General features: G+C 38.1%; 1 protein-coding gene across 7 annotated transcripts in view; it reads left to right on the top strand.

Annotated features, from left to right (window-relative positions):
* The window catches only part of SH3KBP1 (SH3 domain containing kinase binding protein 1), a 209,539-nt gene that overhangs the window by 141,678 nt on the left and 46,114 nt on the right, over positions 1 to 21,747 (top strand). For all 7 annotated transcript variants that reach the window (XM_018913607.3, XM_050973299.1, XM_050973310.1 and 4 more), the window contains 2 exons: positions 6,969 to 7,044; positions 16,284 to 16,378. In XM_018913607.3, coding sequence (XP_018769152.1) covers positions 6,969 to 7,044; positions 16,284 to 16,378 — 171 coding nt within the window. The remainder of the gene's footprint in view (positions 1 to 6,968; positions 7,045 to 16,283; positions 16,379 to 21,747) is intronic.

The raw sequence follows: 21,747 nt of genomic DNA, 5'->3' as shown, positions 1-21,747 counted from the left end.
GGATGAACAGTAAACTCTTTCTAATCTCAATTTTAGTTTTGAATGTGCAGTGAGGTTACAGTTTCAATCTTCTTCAGGAGCCAGAACCAGGAACTTTTAAAATTTGTGTATTTTAATGAAAATTGCTGTGAATTTGCTATGCAAAATAGAAGAGACAATACAGGACTTGTATAAAGACAACACTGTATGCCACAACATCATTATCTAATTTTTTAGTTATTAGGTAGCTGGATTTATAGATTTATTGCTAATCTGTAGGTATATAGATCCAGATAGACAAGGACAGATCTTTAGATAGATTACCTGGCTGCTGTCCTGGCAGGTAACATGCATGCACTACACAACAAAGATATTTAAAAGTAGCAACTACCATGGGATTCTGGTGATTGAATTTAGATGTCTGGGATGTTGCTTGTAGACAGCAAGCAGTCTTTCTTCATAGTCTGAAGACTAAAAAGCATTATTAGGACAGGAGGTTTCTTTCTCCCAAAGTTGAATTACAGGCTAAAGGGACTGTTTTACCTCCCATGACAAAAGAGAAGCCTGCAAGGACTGGCCTCTGGGTCACAGCTGATGTTTGAATGAAGTTAACTCAATCTGGAATAACTACATTGGAACACTAAATCCTGTCTTTTTACATCTCAGTGACAAAACCAGCTGAATGTCATTGTATTAAGAAGTATAAGCAGATTACATGTAAACTGTGAGGCTCATGCAGTCACAACAGAGCAAAGGGCAGCATGAAACCCTAAGTTTTAAGATTTCTTAGCTTTTCAGTGGTTAAGTAAGAAATCATGCTAAATCATCCCTAAAATAATAAGCAATTGTGAGTAACATATTCAGTAGATAAAATTTGATTCATACAAGATAAAAACAATAAGTCAAGTTTAACTGCCAGACCTAGTGCCTTCTCCTAAAGAAAATACACACCTGGAAAATCTACCAAAGAACTTAGTCTCATCTTTAGTTTTAGAGTAACAGACTCTGAGCCAATAGGGCATGTCAACACATACTGATTAAATAATCCTGGCCTTCCTTTCTCCCTGCCTTTTCTTCTGTATGTAATCCTTCACAGTGCTATGCCAAAAGTAGTATGGGCTTGTAATTTTCTCTTTATTCTGCCACAAACATATAAATAATTCCTTCTCTGTCCAGCAGGTGATTTTCAAGGACTTCCCTTTACTTGATTTTCCAATACTTTTTGATGTAGTTAAGTAAAACACCAGTAACTTCTTTTATTAAATATTTCAGAAGTTAGAGTTATTTTGAAAAATAAAATAATTTGAATCAAAATAAAATGCAACTATTCCTTAAGCATTCAAAAATTTATTCTTAAGCTTGATGTAGTTTAAGCATTTTAACTAATGAGTAGAACTTGTTTTGCTTCTTGTCAACTGTAAGAAAGAATTATATCAGAAAGTGATGAATGAGAAAAAGAAAGCCCCAGAAAAATCATGTTTTGTTCTAAAATTTTCCCTTGTCTTGGGGACCTCAGTTCTGTTTCCTTTGCTTTGTTTACTTGCTTGCTTTTCTGCTTGGATTCCAGGGCCATGACAGTGGATGACAGATGCAGTAATTGTAAGATGTCCTGACAATCAGTGCTGTATTTCTAGGGCACCAAGTGAGCTAAGGGTGGTGTCATGTAATCACAGCCTGTTTACCATTCTCTGCAATGGGTATTGTGGTAGGATTTGGACTGACAGGCTATTTTTATACACACCTTGTCTTTTCTTTCTTTTTCTTTCTTTGTACTGAAGAAGTAACTCCTGGATTGAACACTAGAAAGCATTTTTCCCCCAAATACCTTTAGTTTTTCTGCATATGCATGCTAATTCCAGAAGCCTTTAACATTCAACAGCATATTCTTGTTGACTACTTGAATATTGCTTTCCTCTAAAGCACTGGTGGTGATGTAGCCAGTTCTCAATGGACTGATGTACATGAGCATTTATAGAGCCCCCACTTCTTCACTCTTGACTTGGCTGCTTTGTCCAAACTTGTTAATTGTGGTAAGAGTCATGCTGATGGCTGAAATTGTGTTCATTTCCAAGGAGCTCCAGTGGGATGAAGGCTTCAGTCTTTTGCTTTGAAACAACAGGATGCTTATTTGGAGGATCATCTTTTATTTAGCGGTTGTTGATTTTATCTAGACAGAGAGAATTAAGATGCTAGCAGTTCATATGCCTTTCACAGCATCTAAATACACAGGTTTGCAATCTTGCTGCAGAAGGGAAAAGCCTTTCACAGGTAAAATCTTTTTCAAAATTAAAAGAAGGACTTATTTCTTTACAAAGATAGGTAAATCAGAAGGTCTATGTTCATTCAAGTCTAATTGTCATCTAATATAGACATCAGTTGGAAAAAACTGCACTTTAATCTGCTGGAATATGGGTATGAATATATATGTAGTATGAAAATGCACCTTCTTTAGGTTATCAGGTGGAAGAAAATATTGTTTGACTATGTGAAAAGAAACTGTAATATGAAGCTTAAAATACTTTTGTTTTGTTGTCTGCATTTTGTGGAATATTTACCAAACATCCCACTAAAAAGTTCTCTGAGTTGGGCTACATCTGATGCTATGGTTAGGGGGGACCATCTGGAATTTAGAGCTGAGTGGTGGTCACGTTTCAACTTTTGAATGGTGTAAAGGCAAGAGCTGGTAAAGAAGAGCTTGGACCCTGGGTTTGAGGCAGAGCTGGTTTATTTTTAAGCTCAAGCTGGGTGCCTCTGGAGAGGGACCCTGAACAAAGAAATCCCTGGGCCTTTACATCCTCCCAGTTTGTGCACAAGATGTTCATGTGCCCCGCGTGCCCCTCTTGGTCCAACGGTGAGTTATCGTCTGGGGTCTTCCAATATCTCACTGGGTTCTTGTCCATGTGGGCAGGCCATTGACTGCTCTTATCTTCCAGCTTGCCCTCCAGGGCCTCAGAGACTGGGTACCCTTATCTGAAGGTGCCCAGTCTTTGTTTCCTCCCCTTCTGAGCCAAGGGCAGTTCACCTGCTCCAGGCTTTGAGCTGTCAGCAGAAACCTGTGCAGTTCTGGCAACTGAGTCTCCCTATATTAGCTGGGAGTGCATTGGGCAGATGTTTCTAACTGGTTGGTGTTAAAAGCCACAAATAATTGTACATGCACGTGGATAGTCTTTCTGGCAAAGCAAAGCTGTGAAGAAAGTAGTTACAGAGGAAGAAGCTACTGTAGATGACTGAAGCAATCAAATGTGTAGACAAGCGTTTAGTTCGCTTTTCTTCAAAATTTTTTTTTCTCTATAAATGTTTCTTAAAATTCCCATTACCCTCTTTGAAGTCCCATGTGGTGACCTTTCAGAAAAGTGTTAACTCTGTATTTTGGGAAACCTCAGGATAGCAATACTTGGTCGTGCTGTCACAGAAAGAGTTTTATGTGAAGCTGAATGTTGGTAGCATGGGAAAAAAACGAAATCTTGGACATTTATTTTGTTTTTGACAGAGTGAGAGCATTTTGACATCTGAAAGTCTTTGGGGTTTTTATATTTTGTCTCTTTTTTGGATTTTAGGGCAGAACAGATAGGATGGATAGAGGACTTGATGACATTCCATAAACACTTGATGCATGTTAGAAAAAAAAATTAATATGGCTTCTCCCTCACAACACCAGCATTATGCATAGTCAGTGAGAAGATGGTTTATGCTCCTGTTTATTCAGAGCTAGAAGACTCTAATAACCATTTCTGCTTCTTTGTGAACAAATGTTCTCAGTGACAAAATGGAATGTAGACACATTGAAGACTACAGCTTTTATACTCTCACTAATAGTGGCCCTGGATTTGCATATAAACCCATATATTAGAAAATTCTCATGCATATAAGCCACATCTCAATATACTTAAGTGAATGTTAAAAGGAAGTATTGTGGTCAGAGAAACATGACACTTTTTTCCTCTGACCCAGTCACTGAGGTTTTCTGAAATTCTAGAAGTTCAAAAGATACATAACTGCCTTTTCCTCCCTCCTACAAAGCACCAGTGCACGTGGTATTTTCAATATTCAAACTGACAAACTGTGTTAAGCTTCATGTTTCCAGCTCATACAGCCCCTTTTTATGAATTCTTTAATGTCTCATGTATTCCTTAATACTAGATAAAATGTTTTGGAAACTGCTACTTGGACTATAACTTTATGAAGAGCTGGAGAGAGAGTAGGAAAGTTTCTGGTTTATATGGGAGATGTCATGTCATCATCTCCCATTTTTGTTTTCTTGTCAGAAAAATTGGTACCTCTGATAATAATGCTTGCTCTGGGTCTCCAGATCTTAGCTATACTTGAGTTTTTAGCCTGTTACAGCAGAACCATCAGATTTACCAGATCACAGAGGATTCAGTATCTGAGTGAAGAGCGTTTATCTTCGGTATTTCCAAATGAACGAAAGTACTATATAAAGCTTCATGTAGGTGTTTTCAGAAAGTGGTAACACATTTTCCATGCAAATGTAGACCAATTGGAAACATAAATAAATAATCATTTTTAAATCCCACCTCCTTTAGGACCACTTAACAGGACAATTGAACTTGGCAGTTCAGGTCCACCTGAAATTAGATTTACATGACTTAACAATTTTTATTCCTTTTTCCTGTCAGTGATGCTTGTTTCACCCCTAGAAATCACAGACTGTAGTCCTCTCACAATTAAAGAATAGCAATTGCTCTTGTCTTCTCCTCTCCCTGTCCCACAACAAATTCAGGTATCCCTTCTCACTGGAGTGGGTCCTATGCAACCCATAAAAATTATTTTAATTCTTCCTCCTAGCTCCTAATAAAAGAGCAGCCTTGTTTGGATATTATTCCCTTTTCTGTTCACAAGTTGGTTCCCAATGCTGATTTATTACCTGCACAGGCATTTGTTCTGAATGAACAGATGAAATAATGTTTTCAAGAATTCCTCTTGCATTTTCTTATATATATTAGGAAATTACTTTGCAAAATGGATTTTCCACTAGGATACACATGTATCTTCCTTTTTGCTCATGATTCTTTTGTTGTGATCTGTAGCTTGTTAAATTTTAACCTGTTGTGAGTTTTTATGGTGTTTGGTTTCATGGCATAAAGTCAATGATTCATGTATGGTAAAGCTATTACTAAAATATTTCCTTTAATTAACTGGTCTTGCATAATAATTTAATCTTTAAAATAACAAAACCTCCCCTTATGTAAAGGGTTTTCATATTCCTTTAGTGAGCATGTCTTTATTGCAGTGCAGTTTAGAGTATTTGCTTTCATCATTTTGCTAAACAATTTCAAGAAGCAGAAATGTGAATAAAGGTTTGATCATGACTGAGCATGTACTGTGATGTGCAGCTGTCTTGGACTGCCCTGTTTGCCTCTGAACCAGAAGCTGCCTTCCCAGTATGGCTTTCATTCTGTAGGCATTCTGTACTTTTATCTGTGTAAATACAAATGTCTGGTAGCTTCAAATTCTTCATTATATCTCTTGTAGTACAATTTTCACTGCTTTGCAGATAGATCTCAGATTTAAAATCATCCTTCTTGACTTTAAACTTCTCCAGCACAACCAGGTCATGAATTTTCTTAGTTTTGCCCTCTCTCAATTTGTAGATATGTCATCTTTTATTTTTCTTATTTCCAGCTAATGCTTCTTATCTTTCATTCCCACCTCAGAAAAGAGTTTGGGAGGTTCTCTAGAGTTTTGTTGTTTATTTCTCTTCCTTAGCAGTTCACAAACTCTGGAATCTGAGCAGAGTTATAAGCTCATCAGAAGGTTGGGTGTTTCTTCTTCCACCTGCAAATTAAGTTGCAACTGGATGATTTTGGGTATTGCAATTCATAGTCTGCATTGCATTTGATGACTGTCTTGTGCCCAACTCTCAGAGCTATCTTTCCTCCCCATGTGCTCTTTTTAGCAGCCTGAAATCCCTGTGTGTATTTGAGTCCTTTCCATAGATATATTTTCACACATTATTGCATATTATTAACATGGAACTCTCAGTATTCTTTATCTACCTTGGAATTTTTCAGCTACTCAAAGAGCTCTACTCCTATTGCTTCTTATATTGACCAGAGTTTTCTTATGGTCCTTAGGGTACTCAGTACCTCCCAGGCTAGATCTCAGCACTCTGGTCTCTAAGCTTGCACTCAGGAGGTCATGGAAGCGTGGAGGAGCTTTGTGGTGTTTGTGCAGACCTTGCAGGGAATGGCAGCTAATGCTTTTCAGAAGCAATCATGCCAACAATCATGCTTATTTTCCCATCTACACATTGCTGGGATTTTAAAGATAGAAAACTTTCTTCACAGGAGGACAAGCTGAGAGAGAGGGGGGATAGCATGCATATAATAGGAGAAGATACATAAAGATGAATATCACTGATTTTATTCTCTTTTATTTTGGTGGGGCCAGATTGTTTAAAGTTTTAGCTTACTTGTCTGAGGCATGTTATTGCTTATTATAGTAGTTCACTGTAAATTAGTTGCTTTTGCTAGAAAGATATAAAAAATAATAAAATAAGAAAAAGATGTTGTTGATATAAAAATCACACTCAATCTAGAATGACTGAAATGAATACTCCTTGTATGAACAGAAGTCAAGTGGGTTCCTCTCTGCTGCTTCTTTCAGCTTTACTTCAGGTACTGAATAACATCTTTCCCTAAGTAATTTCATCCACTGCTTAATATTCAATCTACCAGTGAAACTTCTGTGAGTTTTCCCTGAAACTCAGGGAAGTGTTAAGGGGTTATCATTTAAAAATATTAGAAACATTAGCAGAGGGAAATTAAAGGATTACTTTTTAATTAATTCTTTATAATTTTAAAAAAGTTAATCCCCAGTAACAAACACAAGTATAGTTTATATTTTGCCTCTTTTTCTTTACTCTCCTTTTTCTACTCCTATATTTTATATTTCCATTACTATTTTTATGTTGTCCAACTTTTAACTGAACCTGCAAGTTTTAAAGAAGAATAATTATTTTTTTTCAGAGTGTTGGGAAGAAATTACCTCCAGCCACAGCAACTCAGGAGCCAACAAAAATAGAAGTGGACAGCAGAACAAAAAGTAGGTCTCATAGGTTTTTCTTTTTTGCACTTTGTGCTATTAAAAGCAAGATGAATGCTTTTCTTTGGTTTTGGGTAAAAGAGTGTCCTGTATGTAAAAAAAGCCAGGATGCAGATAGATATATTTAGGATAAACTTTGAGGAGGTGGTACCTAGACAAAATGCTTTGTTTCACAGAATCCTCTGAACTGTTTTTGCTCTTGTGATCCTACCTCAAGTTTTCTGCCACCAAAAATCAAGTTAAATTATGTGATAAGATGTCAGCCTTGAGGATACTTTGGAATTAATCAGTTATGAATAAGATGCAAATTCAGGTCCTAACTTATAGGTAGGTGATAGAAAATTTTCTCTCACTGTGAAAAACCTTGCCTTTTTCCTCTTTAAAAAAAAAATTTCATTATTTTATTTTTATTTCTTTATGTAGCTGAAATAAAACTGTATGTGTGGTATAGTTTGTATGGAAATCAAAGACAAGGCTCCAGGGAGACCTTCCAGCAGCCTTCCAGTACCTCAAGGGGACCTACAAGAGAGCTGGAGAGTGAATTTTTAAAAGGGAATATAGAGACAGGACAAGGAGAAATGGCTTTAAGCTGAGAGAGGGTGGGTTTAGATCAGATGTCAGAAATTTCTCACTGTGAGCATAGTAAGGCAGGGGAGCAGGCTGCCCAGACAAGGATGGTTGTCCCATCCCTGGCAGTGCTCAAGGCCAGGCTGGATGGGGCTCTGAGCCACCTGGTACAGTGAAAAGTGTCCTTGCCCATGGCAGGGGCCATTGGGACTAGGTGATCCTAAAGTTTCTTTCCAATCCAAACTATTCTGATTTCTCTGACCTTCAGTCCTTTTTTGCATCATTTCAGTGCTTAGCAATGATGAAGTAATGATTAAATCATTCAGGTGTGTCTCTATGCAGTTTTAGGGAGGCATATGTAACTAGAACAAATAACATCCATGTATATTCCCCATCTTTGGATTTTATTTATGTACAGTTACAAATAAATGTTACAGATTCTGGTGGAAAAGAGTAAGAGGGAAGAGAACATAGACATACCTTAGAAAAGAAGCTAAATATAACAGAGTTGACTTTCTTTAAATATTGCCCAGTCCTTATTCCCTGATGTGTTTATCCTTTTAGATAGTTAGCAGATAACACTTTGTCTCAGAACTGAAACCCATACAGACATATGCAGGAAAGCATCTGGATCAGCAGGGCAGAGTCTGTCTGAGGGACTTGTGTGGTTGCAAACTGGTTTGTCCAGGTTTTCAGCTCAGAGTTGCAAAAGCAGCTTAAAAGAGCTTTTGGTGAGTTATTGTCCATTAGCCCCACCACAATCATTGACTTGCTGCATCCTCTCATCTTGTGTCCCCATGCCAGCAGGCTCTCATGGGAAATACTGCAAGATTTCAGTTTCCCTGAGGAAGTAAAAACTTGAAATACTGAAAAATGTGTGAACTGGTAATGCAAAAGAGAACTCCTGAATGTGTTTTGGAATCACCTTTGCCAGCCTGCAGGCTGAGCAGTTCAAGCTGTCCTGAATGCAGGTGCCATCAGAAGGGGTGGTCCAGGGGCTTTCCCACCTGCAGCATTAACCCTTATGGGAAGCCAGGCTGCTTCTTTCCACATCACCTCATACTTCTGACAGCTGGAGCTGCTCACTAAATCCCATCCCAGGGTATGGGAGGTTCAAATTTTCACATTCATAGACTGAGTGTGGAAACCTTCTGACCAATGGTTAGAGAACTGTATCTTCTTCTGTGATCCATTGAGCTCTGGCTGAATGTATAGGAGACACTTTTCACTTTTCAGAGACACTTTTCCATCAGCACTTTTGGGCTCTGCATGGTCCTTCTTTCACATCTTTGTTGTTTCCCGTGGACACATCTTTTTGTTGAGAAAAATCCTTCTTCTGTCACTGTCTTCATTCAACATTCACTTTGTCAGAGTTGGTGAGAAGGGTAGACTACTTATTTGCACAGTATCTTGTGAATTTTAACTAAACTGCATTATTTATTATTTTATCTTTCCTGGAATCTCAGGAAAGATAAAATAATAATCCTGAGGCCTCAGTAGAATTCTTGGCATCTCTGTTCATGCTTGGGAAAGACAAGCACATTCTATAGGAAGGTCTGATGTAATGTAATTATATATCATTTTCTTAGCCTCAAATGACATCATTGAAGACATATTTCATTAAGCTGAAGTTGTCCTTCACTTAAATTGAAAAACCTTTCAGTGCTAATGAAACATGCTGCAGTCTGGTTTGGTGTTTAATATAGGCAGAGGAATAATTTCTTCATAATTCATGTCTGATAGTCAGAAATGAAGAGTATGATCAGATTTTAGCATAGGACTATAATCTGTATAGTATTTGTCATTTCTCAAATTCAATTTTTAATTTTACCACAAACAAGCTTGAAAAAGCATTCAGTCCAAGGAAGTTTGCAGTCTCAGAAAACTGATGAATGTCCCAATTGCTGTGTTCAGCACAAAGGTATCATTCCACCTTGGACCTCAAGTACTTTCACTTTTGCCTGGGATGGTCATGTCCCAGTCTTTCTTGGAGCCTTTAACTGCTGCACAAAACAGGTACTGTGCCATTCTCCAAGGAAGTAGCAAGAAACAGAAGATCCATAGCCTGAGTTCAGTACAGAGAGGGAGCTTTTGGATGCATGGTTCAGATTCCTTTGGGAATACTCTCGGAGATGAATGCTGCAAGCAAGACAGAGGTTATGTTGGGAGAGGAATAATCCAGTTTTTAATTTTCCTCATTTCTTTCCATAACTATACCTTAGTGCCAACTGGATTTTAAAAATGCAGTTGCATTGAGAGAGGAAGCAGGTACCAGCAGCATCTTCCCTCTGCCCATGGAGCTTCATCAAGGAGTGATGGTTGCTGACTTTCCTCACACTTTGATTCCAGTCTGCTTTTTTCTGTAACTTTTCTGATGTGATGGGGCAGTGATCAGCAGTGAGGCACTTAATGTGCCACCTGCTCTTGGAACAGGCAAGATGAGCTAAGCTCTGCAGTGGGGTGAGTTGGTTGAAGCAAAAGGCAGAGGTGTGTGGTCTCTGAGGTGCATCTCCCAACAAAATGCTTTGTAAATCTCCCCAAAAATGGACTTAAGAGTTTGTGATTTCTCTTCAGAGCCAGGCACAAATCTTTACAGGGTTTGAGTGATCCCTTGGAAAACGTCAGTATTCTTTTACAAATGAGGGAATGCATCTTCAAAGAGAAGAGGGGAGAGCTGTTTCATTTAGATGTGTTGGGTTCCTAGAGTTAGAGGAGTATTCTGCCCTTGAAGTTCCATCTCTGCAATGTAGACAGGATGGTACATTAATGCATGAGTGCTTACAATCCTATTTCAGAGGTGAGATATATTGTTTTCTATGAAATAGCTTAGTATGAGTGGCTTGTGGTGAATAGGATATGTTGTAGAAAATATATCTAAGTTTTGAAGTAGCTCTGTTGGATTCTAAAATTAAGCAAAACAAAAACATCCACAACATCTGAGAGTTATTGCACATTACTGAAACTGCATTAATGGAGTATAAATAAGCAGACAACAAAATGCAAAGGCAGTAAATAACAGAGTGCCTTGACCACAGCACTTAATTTGATTACTCCACTCACTATTTAAAATTCGTGTTAAGCTATTGCATAGGAGTACCAAGATCATAGCAAACAAATTTTTTTGCAGGGTGAATATGTATTAATAGGACCATAGTTACTTCTGTTTCTATTTTTTTAATAAGGTGATGTTTTGACAGGTCACATCTTACTAAGTTCTGTGAAAATATTTATTAGTGCAATCTATTTATGAGTCTTGAGTGTAGCAATTAACAGTAAAACCAGACTCTGCTGAATATAGTGTTTGGAATTTTTTTCCATCTAATTTGGTTTTGGTAATAATTATGTATTTTTTCACTTGATTTTGTATGTTTTACTGCATTTCAGAAACATTTTATGAGTGATAGCCAAAGAGAGGAAGTTTAAGCTCAAGGATTACTACCTTAATGCTGCTTGTTTTCTTGCTTAGTATTACTGTTTGTGTCCATATTGATTGCTCTATGATTTAAACTTTGCTCATGGGGGAATATTTAAGCCTCACAAATTAACAATACAAAGAAACAAAAATAGAAGTAAAAGAGATTTTGTCATCCTGCCCTAAGAGAAAAAGCAAATTCCAGAGTCACTGTACTCTTTGAAATTTAAGCTTGAATGAATGTTTGTCTGTGGACTGCCTTCTTGAAGGTCTCAGCTCATCCTGAGAGTGTGGCAGGAGAGCAAACAGAAGAGTCCTGCTGTTGGAGTGAAGCAGGGTTCACTGGTACAGTAAATGGAGTTTGCTCACATCTGGTTGGAACAGTATAATATTTAACCAGCCTCTCATAATACAAACAAACTAATTTACCTGCTCTACTACTGCAGGACCCCAAGTCCCAGAGCAGGTCTGTAGCTGACATCAGCTCTTTACCCAGCAGTTGTAAATACATATTGAGCCACTGGATTCTGCCAGTGAAATACTGTCCTTGCAATGGCCTGGCTAACAAAGCAGCCCCTTGCTATTGGTCTCCCTCTTGAGGCAATGATTCTTTTCAGGGGTTGAGACTTTGTCAAAAAGGCCACATTGTCACCCTGGAGACAGACAGTGTTGCACAAAGATACATGATAATAACCCCCATAAAATATCTCATTCTCTTTAGGTTTATCCATTCACTCAGTTCCTTGAGCAGTGCCCATTGCCCATAGCTGGGAGGAGCTGTGAGTTTTCAGTGAGAGACTCTGGCTGACAGAGTAAAGTGCTGCTGAATTGATAAAACAGGACTGAAAAGCTCATGAGTGTTGTCTTCTCTCCTCCCTTAATGTTTCCAAGATATCTGCTGTTGGGGATTTATTAACAGATACATTTTTACCAGGTCAGGAGGAGAAAAAGAGGCTTCTGGAAGAACTGTCTGTGATGTATAAACCCAGCTTTGGATATCAAATGTAAAAATGAGATTTAACATCTACAGCTGAGGGATACTTAGAATCTTAGTTTGAAGTTTTAATTCGGCTTAAGTTTGTTTGCCAGACATGCAATAGGACATATTGTTTTGACTTTTAGTATTTTTCTGTTATGTTTTTTCTCATTCAGAAAATCCCAAATTCAGCAAATTCCAGTGTGGTCTATATACAATGCTGTGTCTGAATTTAGTTTTTTCTTTTATCTTTTCTTCCTTCCTATCTAAGCATGACTGTTGATAATAAGTGCTTCTATGTTCTGCTACGGTATTGTGCCCTGCCGAGTAAGGACAATTTTAGTCCTGATGTGACATAGCCTATTAGATTTTTCTCTGCTTTTATTACTCTGATTTTTAAAGGTTCATATTATTTTGATTTCTGTTGGCTTTTTTTTTCTTACTAAAATCATGTTGGTTTACCTATCCCTTAGGAGAAGTTTCAGAGCTGACTTTGTCCAGTTGCTTACATTGTTCCCAACCCATCTGCAATGTTGAGACCTCTGCTGCAGCATGACCCAATGGGTTCAGTGATTTAGTGTAGGTCTGTCTGAATTGTACTCAACAAGTCCAGACTTCCACTGTACATAAACAATATTCTTTTTCCATGGCTGTTCCTTCTCTGTGTTCCTGTGGCAGCATTCAGAGCCTAGGGGGGCTATGAGCCTCCCCCAGCTCCCTCTTGTGCATCTCAGAAGTTTGTCTCCTGGCTCTTTATGAACCACATCATCATTTGGCTGATTTTTGACATTTTTCTATAGTTTAACAGCTTGGTTTGCTGCTATTTGGATTTTTTTTTTTTTTTTTGGTAAAGGAAAGAAAAGATTTAGAATTCGATGGGGAGAGTGGACAGGTCATGGGACGACAGAGTTCTTGACATCACAACCAGAAGGACATGATGTGTATCTGTCTGCTAGAGAGAAGTTACTACCCAAGCATCAACTGATATTTCAGATGCTGAAACCACAGCCCTCTCTCCACTCTTGTCTTGTCAGGGTCTTCATCCTGAAAGACAATTCAAATACCCAGTCTTGAAATAGCAAGCCTGAGGGAGGCTTACCTGTTATAGGAGTCAGGATACTCAAGCCCTTTGCTATCCAAAGCATTTTTTAACCTTAAACATGTGGGATTCATCCATGCCTTGAGCAGAAGCTGCACTGCAGACATCCTGTCAGAGGGATGCTGTGGTGGCTGTTTGCAGGTTTTTAATGTACTTTGTCCTTGGCTTCCCACTTAATCTGCAGCTGATGCTGTTATTGAATGGAGGATCAATGTATGTGTCTGAGAATGGATGTTCTGGAATCATCCTTCTTGGGCTCAGGTGCTGTTTACCTCAGAGAATCCAGCCAGTTCTGTATCCCAAAAAAGAAATGCTAAGCCTGTTCCCAGTAACTAGAGGCTTGCCTGTGTGCAGCACTCAGCTTCTTTAGTGCAATATTACATCTACATCAACTCTGGGCTACTTCATTGAATCTATTATTTAGCACAGCTGCTTTTCAGAATGTGGATATACTTAGAATAAGAAAAAAAACCCCACAATGATAATTTAAGGTAGCATGCCACTGAAGTGTAAAATGTGTTGAATCTCATGTTTATCTACATGGTGCTTTGCACCTAAGTTATTGTGTGTCAGCTTTCTACCAGCTTTTACATAAAATGTTGTTATACTCTCTCAAAGACAAGGCAGTGAGCAGAGGGAACAACCTAGCCAAGTCCACAAGGAGACATCCCAGCCCTTCCTCAGAATGCAGTAAAGCAGCAGTTACACACCCCTTTCATCCTCTGAATCTGAGTTGTGACCTGGTGGTTCTCATATGCCCAGAGGTTTGGAAAAGACACCAAATGTTTATTTCATAATGGTCTCTGATTTCAGAGCAGGAAAAAGGATTTTTTTCCCCTTTGTTCACTTCTTTTCCCTCAAAACTTTTGTTCATTGTCTTCATCTGAATTTTATTCCTTCAGAGACTCCAGGGGAGGTGTGGGGAGTTGACCCCACCCAGCCACTTGCTCCCCATACGGGAGAAAGCAGAGCAAGCAAAAGCAAGGAAATCAATGAATATAGACAGTTTGATAAATAAATGAAAGAGAAATAAAAAGAAGGCAACACAAAGGCAACCACCATTCAGTGGCTCAATTCATTCACCACCTACAGTGGATCAATGTCCAGCCAGTCTCTGAGGAATGGAAACAACCCCAAAGCCATTTATTGCATTACTCATTTTTATTGCTGAGCAGGAGGCCATGTGGCACAGAATATCCCTTTACTCATCTTGGGTCAGCTGCTGTGTCCCCTCCAGCTTCTTGCTCACCCTGGCCTACTTGGGGGATAGAAAAAGGGAAAAAAAGAAAGCTCTGTAGGTATGCTGGGCAACAGCGAAAACAGCAGTGTGTTACCAGTGCAGTTTTAGTCACAAATCAAAAATGCAGCGCCATGTGGGCTGCTATGAACAAGATTAACTCCATCTCAGCCACACCTAATAGAGGGCATGGCCAGAAAACCAACAGTAATGGTTGTGGGTAAATCAAACATTTTAAATGTTTGTGTTCAGAATAAGAAATCTGTAAAGCCTAAGAAGTTCTTGTTTGTTTGAACCAATGAGACATACAATTCATGCTGTTTCTGAATGACAGTGTGTGAAATGAATAAAGCTTCCCTGTTCCCTACTAGGACTATTTAATTTCTCAGGCTAATGGTGCTTGCAGAGAGCAAATTTTCAGATGCACATTTCTGGGCTGCTTCTTTACAGTTGGTGTTCCTCTCACTAAACTTTAGGAGTTTGGAGGGAGCTTGTGTCAGAGCCCTAAGTTTGGGTTATAATCATGAGTTTGGTATCTGGATTTTTTGGGGGGTGGTCCCACTGGACATCTATCCAGGGAACAAATGGTTCAGGTAACCAAATGTAGGTGTCTGCTCCTGGAGTCAGGAGTGGCTCTCAAGGCTTGGTTCATTTTAGTGACTTGATCTCCATAGACTTTAGTGCACTGACTAGGTTGGTTTCTAACATCAGATGCCTGAATCTAAATTTAGACACAAGACCAAAGTTTGGGGGCTGAAATCAGTAGCCTTCATAAGGGGCTCTCTGAGATACCCCTAGGGTATTTTGTTTTAAATTGCCTCCAGCTGTCAGACCAGAGGGACCTGGGAATTCTATAGGTTCAGCCATACTATGCATGTGTCTTACATACCCACAAGTGTCTGGAAAGGCACTCTGGTGTAGCCTCAGATACCCTCAAGTGTGATAATACAGATTCTCTTTATAGTAAGTAAAAAAGAGTAAGTCCTGTTATTTCAAATTAATTTGTGTTTCTGTGGCCTGCCAGTACTTGTCTGCATTGAATATGGAAGTTGACTAGACATAGATGCCACTAAAACTGAGACATTTAAAGGGAGGTGAACATTTCTACAAATTGCATGCCCTTCTACAAACAGTAGAGTAGTTTTAGACCTTCCTTTAGACCTTTTAGACAGTCCTTTTGGACCTGCTGTCTTACAGTATCACATATTTTTATGCATAGTTTAACAGCTGTAAAACATATTCCCTTTTTATTTGTAAGGCACGTTGACATACTCAGCTGTTGCACAGCAACATGGAAGTAACTGCTTTTCATGACAACTGCTTTTTATGATTTCTGAGTAGGAGTGCTGGCTTCTGTATTTTCCAGATGAAATTTGAGATGATGCCCTTATTTATAGACAGAAAAGGAAAAAGGGTCAAGGAAACTTTAGAGTAATACTCAAAACTCTACACGGAATGTACAGGTGGTTTAGTTTAGTTATTAACACATTTATGTTTATTAATGTATTATTTACTGTTGTACCATCTTTGTATATTCATAAATACTGCTTTCTTGCACACAAGGGGCTAGGTAAGCTATGTCAACCTACTGCATCCAGTATGGTTGGAGGCTGTACCAGTGGAACTATGGAAGGAAGTGTCAGATGCAGGCTTACTCTAAGGGAAAGGGTTTGTGGCAGGTTGCTGTCTGGAGCAATTTCATTTGAGATAATGGTTCTAGGGGCTACAGAGCAGAGTCCCTGGATGACGTGTGGGGGAATGCTTATCAGCGTGCAGTTCTTTAAATATTTCATATTGTTTATGAAGGTCTAAAATACAAAGAGAAAGTTGGCAGGGAAATAAGGCAGCACCAAGAGACACTAATGGAATATTTTATGAAGATTATTCACCCTTGAATAAGCAGTTGTTGTAAGTGATAATTTATCACAGTGAATGTTCTTGCTTTCAGACAAGGAGTATTGCAAAGTGATATTTCCGTACGAAGCACAGAACGATGATGAACTCACAATCCGGGAAGGTGATGTTGTCACACTTATCAGTAAGGTAAAAGCAATATTATTCTCCTATAAGCAGTGATACAGTTTTTACAATTTGCATAATTTAATTGCCATAAAATTAGTATTTGTGCCTATAGTGTTGTTGCTAAACCAACGCTAGTTTGACAATGAAACATTATGCAGACTTCTGAGCCCTACATCTCCCTTCCTCTTGTGCTTTGGAGCCTTACCCTGATAATGAATTTAAGCAAAGAACAGCCAATGTGTACTCAAATTTATACAATTAATTTTAATTTGAATCTGCTGGCAGATCAGCATAAATTGTAAATTGATCCCTGTAACAAACATAATGGCTTAGAGAATAAAGTGGAAGATTCAGGAAAGCAGTAGCTTTGAATATCTCCCTTTGATGAATGAGTTATTTTTCTTGTAAGAATTTTTATGTTAGATTGAGGTAATGTGTATAAATTAATTTACTGAACTAAACATTTAAAATTTAGCCAGCCTTAATATTCTGGTAAAGTAGAGAAAGATGACAGAGCAGAAAATAAATAGTTTTAGATCTGTGTTTTTTCTAAAATGATGGTGATAACTGAAGATTAGAAATGAAAAACTGTGCCAGGATTTACTAAATCTTCAAAAGCCATAGAGTGAGATGGTGAGTAAACAGTTGGTTTTCCTTTAGAAGAGCTGTACACCATGTTACAAAGCACAGATTACAGTTTAGGTGCACTTAATTTCCTGCTCCTGTTTAAAGACTTTACAGTTTGTTTAACAGTTTTTGATTGCTGGACATAAATATTTGTGGGAGAAAAAAATCTATAAACAAGAAAAAGCTGTGGATTTTCCATGAGGAAGATGAATCATAGCAATGTACACAATACTGCTGCTTTTGTTTGTGCTTATATGAAAGTAAAATAATTACTTCTATAATTGATGTGTCATAAGAAATTGTTACTTGACTGAACAATTTGGCCCTGGGTGAAAAAAACCCCAAAATCTTAGGAAGTCCATCTGGGGCTGTGTTTGCCACATATGAAGTTATTTTCAATCCTAGAGGGCATCTTCTTTGTCCTGAACAATATGCATGTAACCAGAGAAAAGTAATCACACATGTGGTAGGAAGAGAAACTGCAAATGTAAAAATAAATTGTGTACATTAAATATCCTTTAATGGCTTGCCCCCATGGACCTCTGTTTAGCTTGTTTGTAGATCTGTGTAGCTTTGCCTGATTTAGAATGTTCTCATGTGAGTATTTAACAGTGTTTCTGATCATTAAAATGGCTTTTAAGATGTTCTCCTGTCCACTTAATGCTTTATTGACCAGAATGGTTTAATTCCCCAGGATGGCTGGTCTCTGGGTGGAGCTGTGTTCATCAGCAAGCATAGATAAAAAGACAATTACATTACTGAGGTTTCTATGTGAGATTTCATTAGCTTGCTTTTTTGCATTTTCTTCTTCCCTCTGCCACAGTGGAGGATATTTGTCTTTTTTAATAACTAAGCTGATGATTTGACCATTTTGATCAGTTTTCCAAGCCACACAGAGAGAATGGTTTGGAATAGTAAATACACTCTTCTCTTGCCCTGTCCTTCTGCTCTCCAGTGATATCAAGCCATTGCAGATATTTTATTTACTTTTCTTCCTTTTTTCTGTGTCATGTCACATCTGTGAACACTTACATAAACCCATGTCTCCAGAAAGGGAGATCTCAATGCACAAAGTCCTGGAGTTTCTCTAGGGATGCCTTTTTATGCACTGTTGGAACTGATCTAAACCACTGAAGAAATGGTGCTTAACAAGCAGTCACTTTGCAGATCCTTTTGTGCTTTGCAGACCTCATTGCAGTCAGACTTGTGGCATTCCTTCATTTGCTTTTAACACAGTTAAAAAAAAATTAAATTCAGGCTATGTGGTGTCAGGGTATTTGCTGTAGAGTTCTGAAAGCAGTGAGGTCTCCTTTATGCTCTGCCACATGATACAATAACTTTACTTTAGTCCAGATTTTCTGAAGCAGATGTCTGTTGTCATCTTTCTTTAGTCAGCAATAACAAAGTCAGCCCCACCTTTCTGCCCACCAATGGCTTCCTCTAGAGAGTGACAAATCACCACATTTACATGACCAGTTAGTGAGCCGTGCTGACAAAGAGGCATCAAAGAGAAACATATGGAATGCTTCAGAAATTCTTATCATGGATTTGCTTTGCTATCAGATTATAGATGTTCTTTTAATTTATTTGTAATGAATTGTTTTGCAGGTTTTGCTTTGTATGCTGGAAAGCATTAGGCAACATTTATTCTTCCCAATTATCTAGACTCAAAGAGAGAAGCCTGGTACTTCTAAGGAAACAGATGTGTGTCTCAGTACTTCCTACGACCACAGATGCATTATTGTAAAATAATGTATTTTGCTGAAATCACTAAAACTAAAAAGTGATACAGATTCCCAGTATAAAATGTCTGTCCCTAGACTAGTCTGGGTTTCCACAATTAAAACCATAGGAGCGTTGAAGACTCATAAGTTTAACTCAAGCTGAAATTGCTTTTATTTGAAAACAACTGCATTGGTGAGAATGTGTGGGAGTGGCTGAAGGAATGAGTGACAGAAGAATGGGAGAGAAATTTCATGAAAAGAATGTCAAATGCATTACAATAATCTCAAAAGCATGAAGATAACACTTGATAAGTGCCAAGACAAAAGGGGATGGATCAAATGAACTAAGTGGGAAGTTCCTACAAGACCCTGGGTAGAGGTGCACACTGTGTGACAATGGGTATGTGAGGAAACTGTTTGTGTAATGTTCATCTTAAAATGTTAAGACCTGATTTTGTGGAAAGGTGTAGAATCAGAATCAGTAAATGCAGAATTCAATATCACCATTTTAACAGTATCCACAAAGGGACAAGAATAAGGGACAAGACAAAAAGGATAAGAATATAACAGAATATCTCTCTTTTGTGCAGTTGAATTAGTTGTGAAAATCCCTTTGTCAAGATCATAAAATCAAGATGATAAAATATCTCTCTAATATAAAGAGCAGACTCTGTTTCAAGTTCTCACTGTTTTAATGGATGTTGAGATCTTAAATCACAAGCTGGTCAGAACTTCCCTATAGGTCTCCGTGATAAGAGAATTTGAATATCTGAGGTTTCTTAGAAATCACTAAAGAATACTTTGAACAGATTTGCTGATCACAAGTGACCTCCCTAATCACATGGAGAATGTGCTGGAAAGGTTTATTAAGTGCTGAAGAAAGTCAGTAGAGGCTGATCACTTACAGGTCAGAATGGTATGTATTTGGGGAGATGCAGGGTAAAGGATGGAATTATGCAAAACTGATAACCAAAAATAATTGCCAATTATTTGGAAAATATACACTATGAGAGTGCAAACATATCTTAGTTAAAATGTACCTAAAAGACTGAATAAAAGCAGAAACTTTGCATACATCTATTCCAAAAGTTTCTGGAAAAGGTTTTTCTTTCTTTTGTTTCCCCAATGAAGGAAATACCCTTGTAAATACCTAGAAAAGGTTTTATTTATTAATAAGTGGAAATAAAAGTGGGCAAATAGTAGTCCTTTAATTCTTTCATGCAAAATAATGTAAAAAACCTAAAAACATTGGTCAGAATTGTAATAGAAGGTAAAAACTTCATCTTCAAGGCAATAAACTGAAAGATCTGGTACCTTTGCTGTGGAAAAAGGGAGTCTAAGAAAGATGCACCTTTGAAAGAAAGAGAATAAAAAGCAAAATACAGTAATATTACTTGTACAATTAAGGTGATGGTTATGCATTTTGATGATTAGATATATTCATAAGGCTAAAATTATGAATGGTAAGAGGCCATGAGATTGACACTGTAGATTATTTTCATACTGTCAAATATTTGTGCTCCTTAGGTATTTTTTTTGTGTGTGTCTTCAAAATATTGCTGACAGCATTTGGGTGTGGGTAAGAGCACTGGTAATCACTGCACCCTGCAGCTGAAGGAGAGTGGCAAACAAGTATTTTATTATGCTCAAATATTCATTTTGAAGATTGTATTTGTAATAAATACAGTTTCCTCTAAGCAGCAGAAGATTCATGTGACATTTTCAACTGTCATCGTGAAAATTTTACAGGACTTTTAATTCCAGCCCTCTTAGATCTAGCTATTGTAAGCCACTTTTCTACAAATTTATTAATAGCTTTGAAAAATTATGACAAAATGCATAGGATTTTGAAGACTTCCTTGGCACACAGAAAATTACCTGTGTGAGGAATCAATAGAAATGGCCACATAATTTCAAAGCAAATACATCAAGCACACACTGGCAGCTGTGCACTCATTCAAAAGCAGTTTTATTGCAAGGATGTAAAGAAGATTTCATTGCAGTGCATCAATCTACCTGAGCTCTAGACAGCCAAGACCACTTTGTTCCCAGGAGTGAAAATGGTCTGGATAAATAAAATTAGCTGCTTCAAAAAATCATTGCAAGTTTGAAAAGCTGGCAGCAATGGAAAGATATCCTCATCTGAACCCTTATTATCAGTGGGCTGCACTGATATCAGCAGCAATTCTGCTAATTCTGAAGTTATAAGGTGATTTTGCTCATGTTATTCAAATAGTACTCGGAAAGTTACTGCATTGGTATAATAAAAGACACAATAGCATAATTACTAGTGAAAAATTTACATGACTATTTATCTGGTCTAGATATTTAATGAGATATTTAATGGCAACCCAATTTGTAGAGCTTAATTCTGTGCTGGGAGGCAAAGAGCCACAAACCTAGTTATAATAATAAGCATAATGGCAATCAGTTTTTACAAAGCTTCTATTTGCTTTTGGTGTTACTGTTAATAATTTATTGTGAGATTTGCATGTTTTGTGGTTCAAAATACTGTACATTTAGCAACTTCCTGCCCCAAAGCATGTGCAGTCGAGTGATAAGACAGACAAGTAAGCACAGGTGAATAGAAGAGAATAAGGGAACAATTCAATGAGATTCAGTCTTGGTAGTCTCTTTCATCCTCTCCTGCTCTGTGTGTTTGTCCCTGTAAGAGCATGGAATCTGCCCTTGTGCAGAGCCTTTAACACTGCCCAATCCTCAGGGTAGCCACAAGGCAGTTCATTTAACCCTGCCTGTGTTTATAGGCAGTTACTGGAGCGTGGCCCTTATGCCAAAACAATTCTGCTGCTTTTCTCTCTTTCAACATCTTTAAATGCTCATCCTGGTGCAGGAGGTGATTGTCCAGAGCACTTTGTGTAGCTGAGAGATTGGCAAGGCAAACTCATCTGGGCAGGGCTGTGAAGGAAAACAGCTGCTCTGCCGGATGCAGGAGGCTCCTAAAGGGATGGAATCAGTGAGTGCTGTGTTAAAGGATCTTGCCAGGGAGCTGGGGCCATGAGCAGGGGAAGGAGCACAGAC

The sequence above is a fragment of the Serinus canaria genome, chromosome 1 (genome assembly GCF_022539315.1).
Source record: "Serinus canaria isolate serCan28SL12 chromosome 1, serCan2020, whole genome shotgun sequence".
Lineage (NCBI taxonomy): Eukaryota > Metazoa > Chordata > Aves > Passeriformes > Fringillidae > Serinus > Serinus canaria.
Note: the sequence above shows the minus strand (reverse complement) of the source record. Positions and strands in the feature narration are given on the sequence as shown.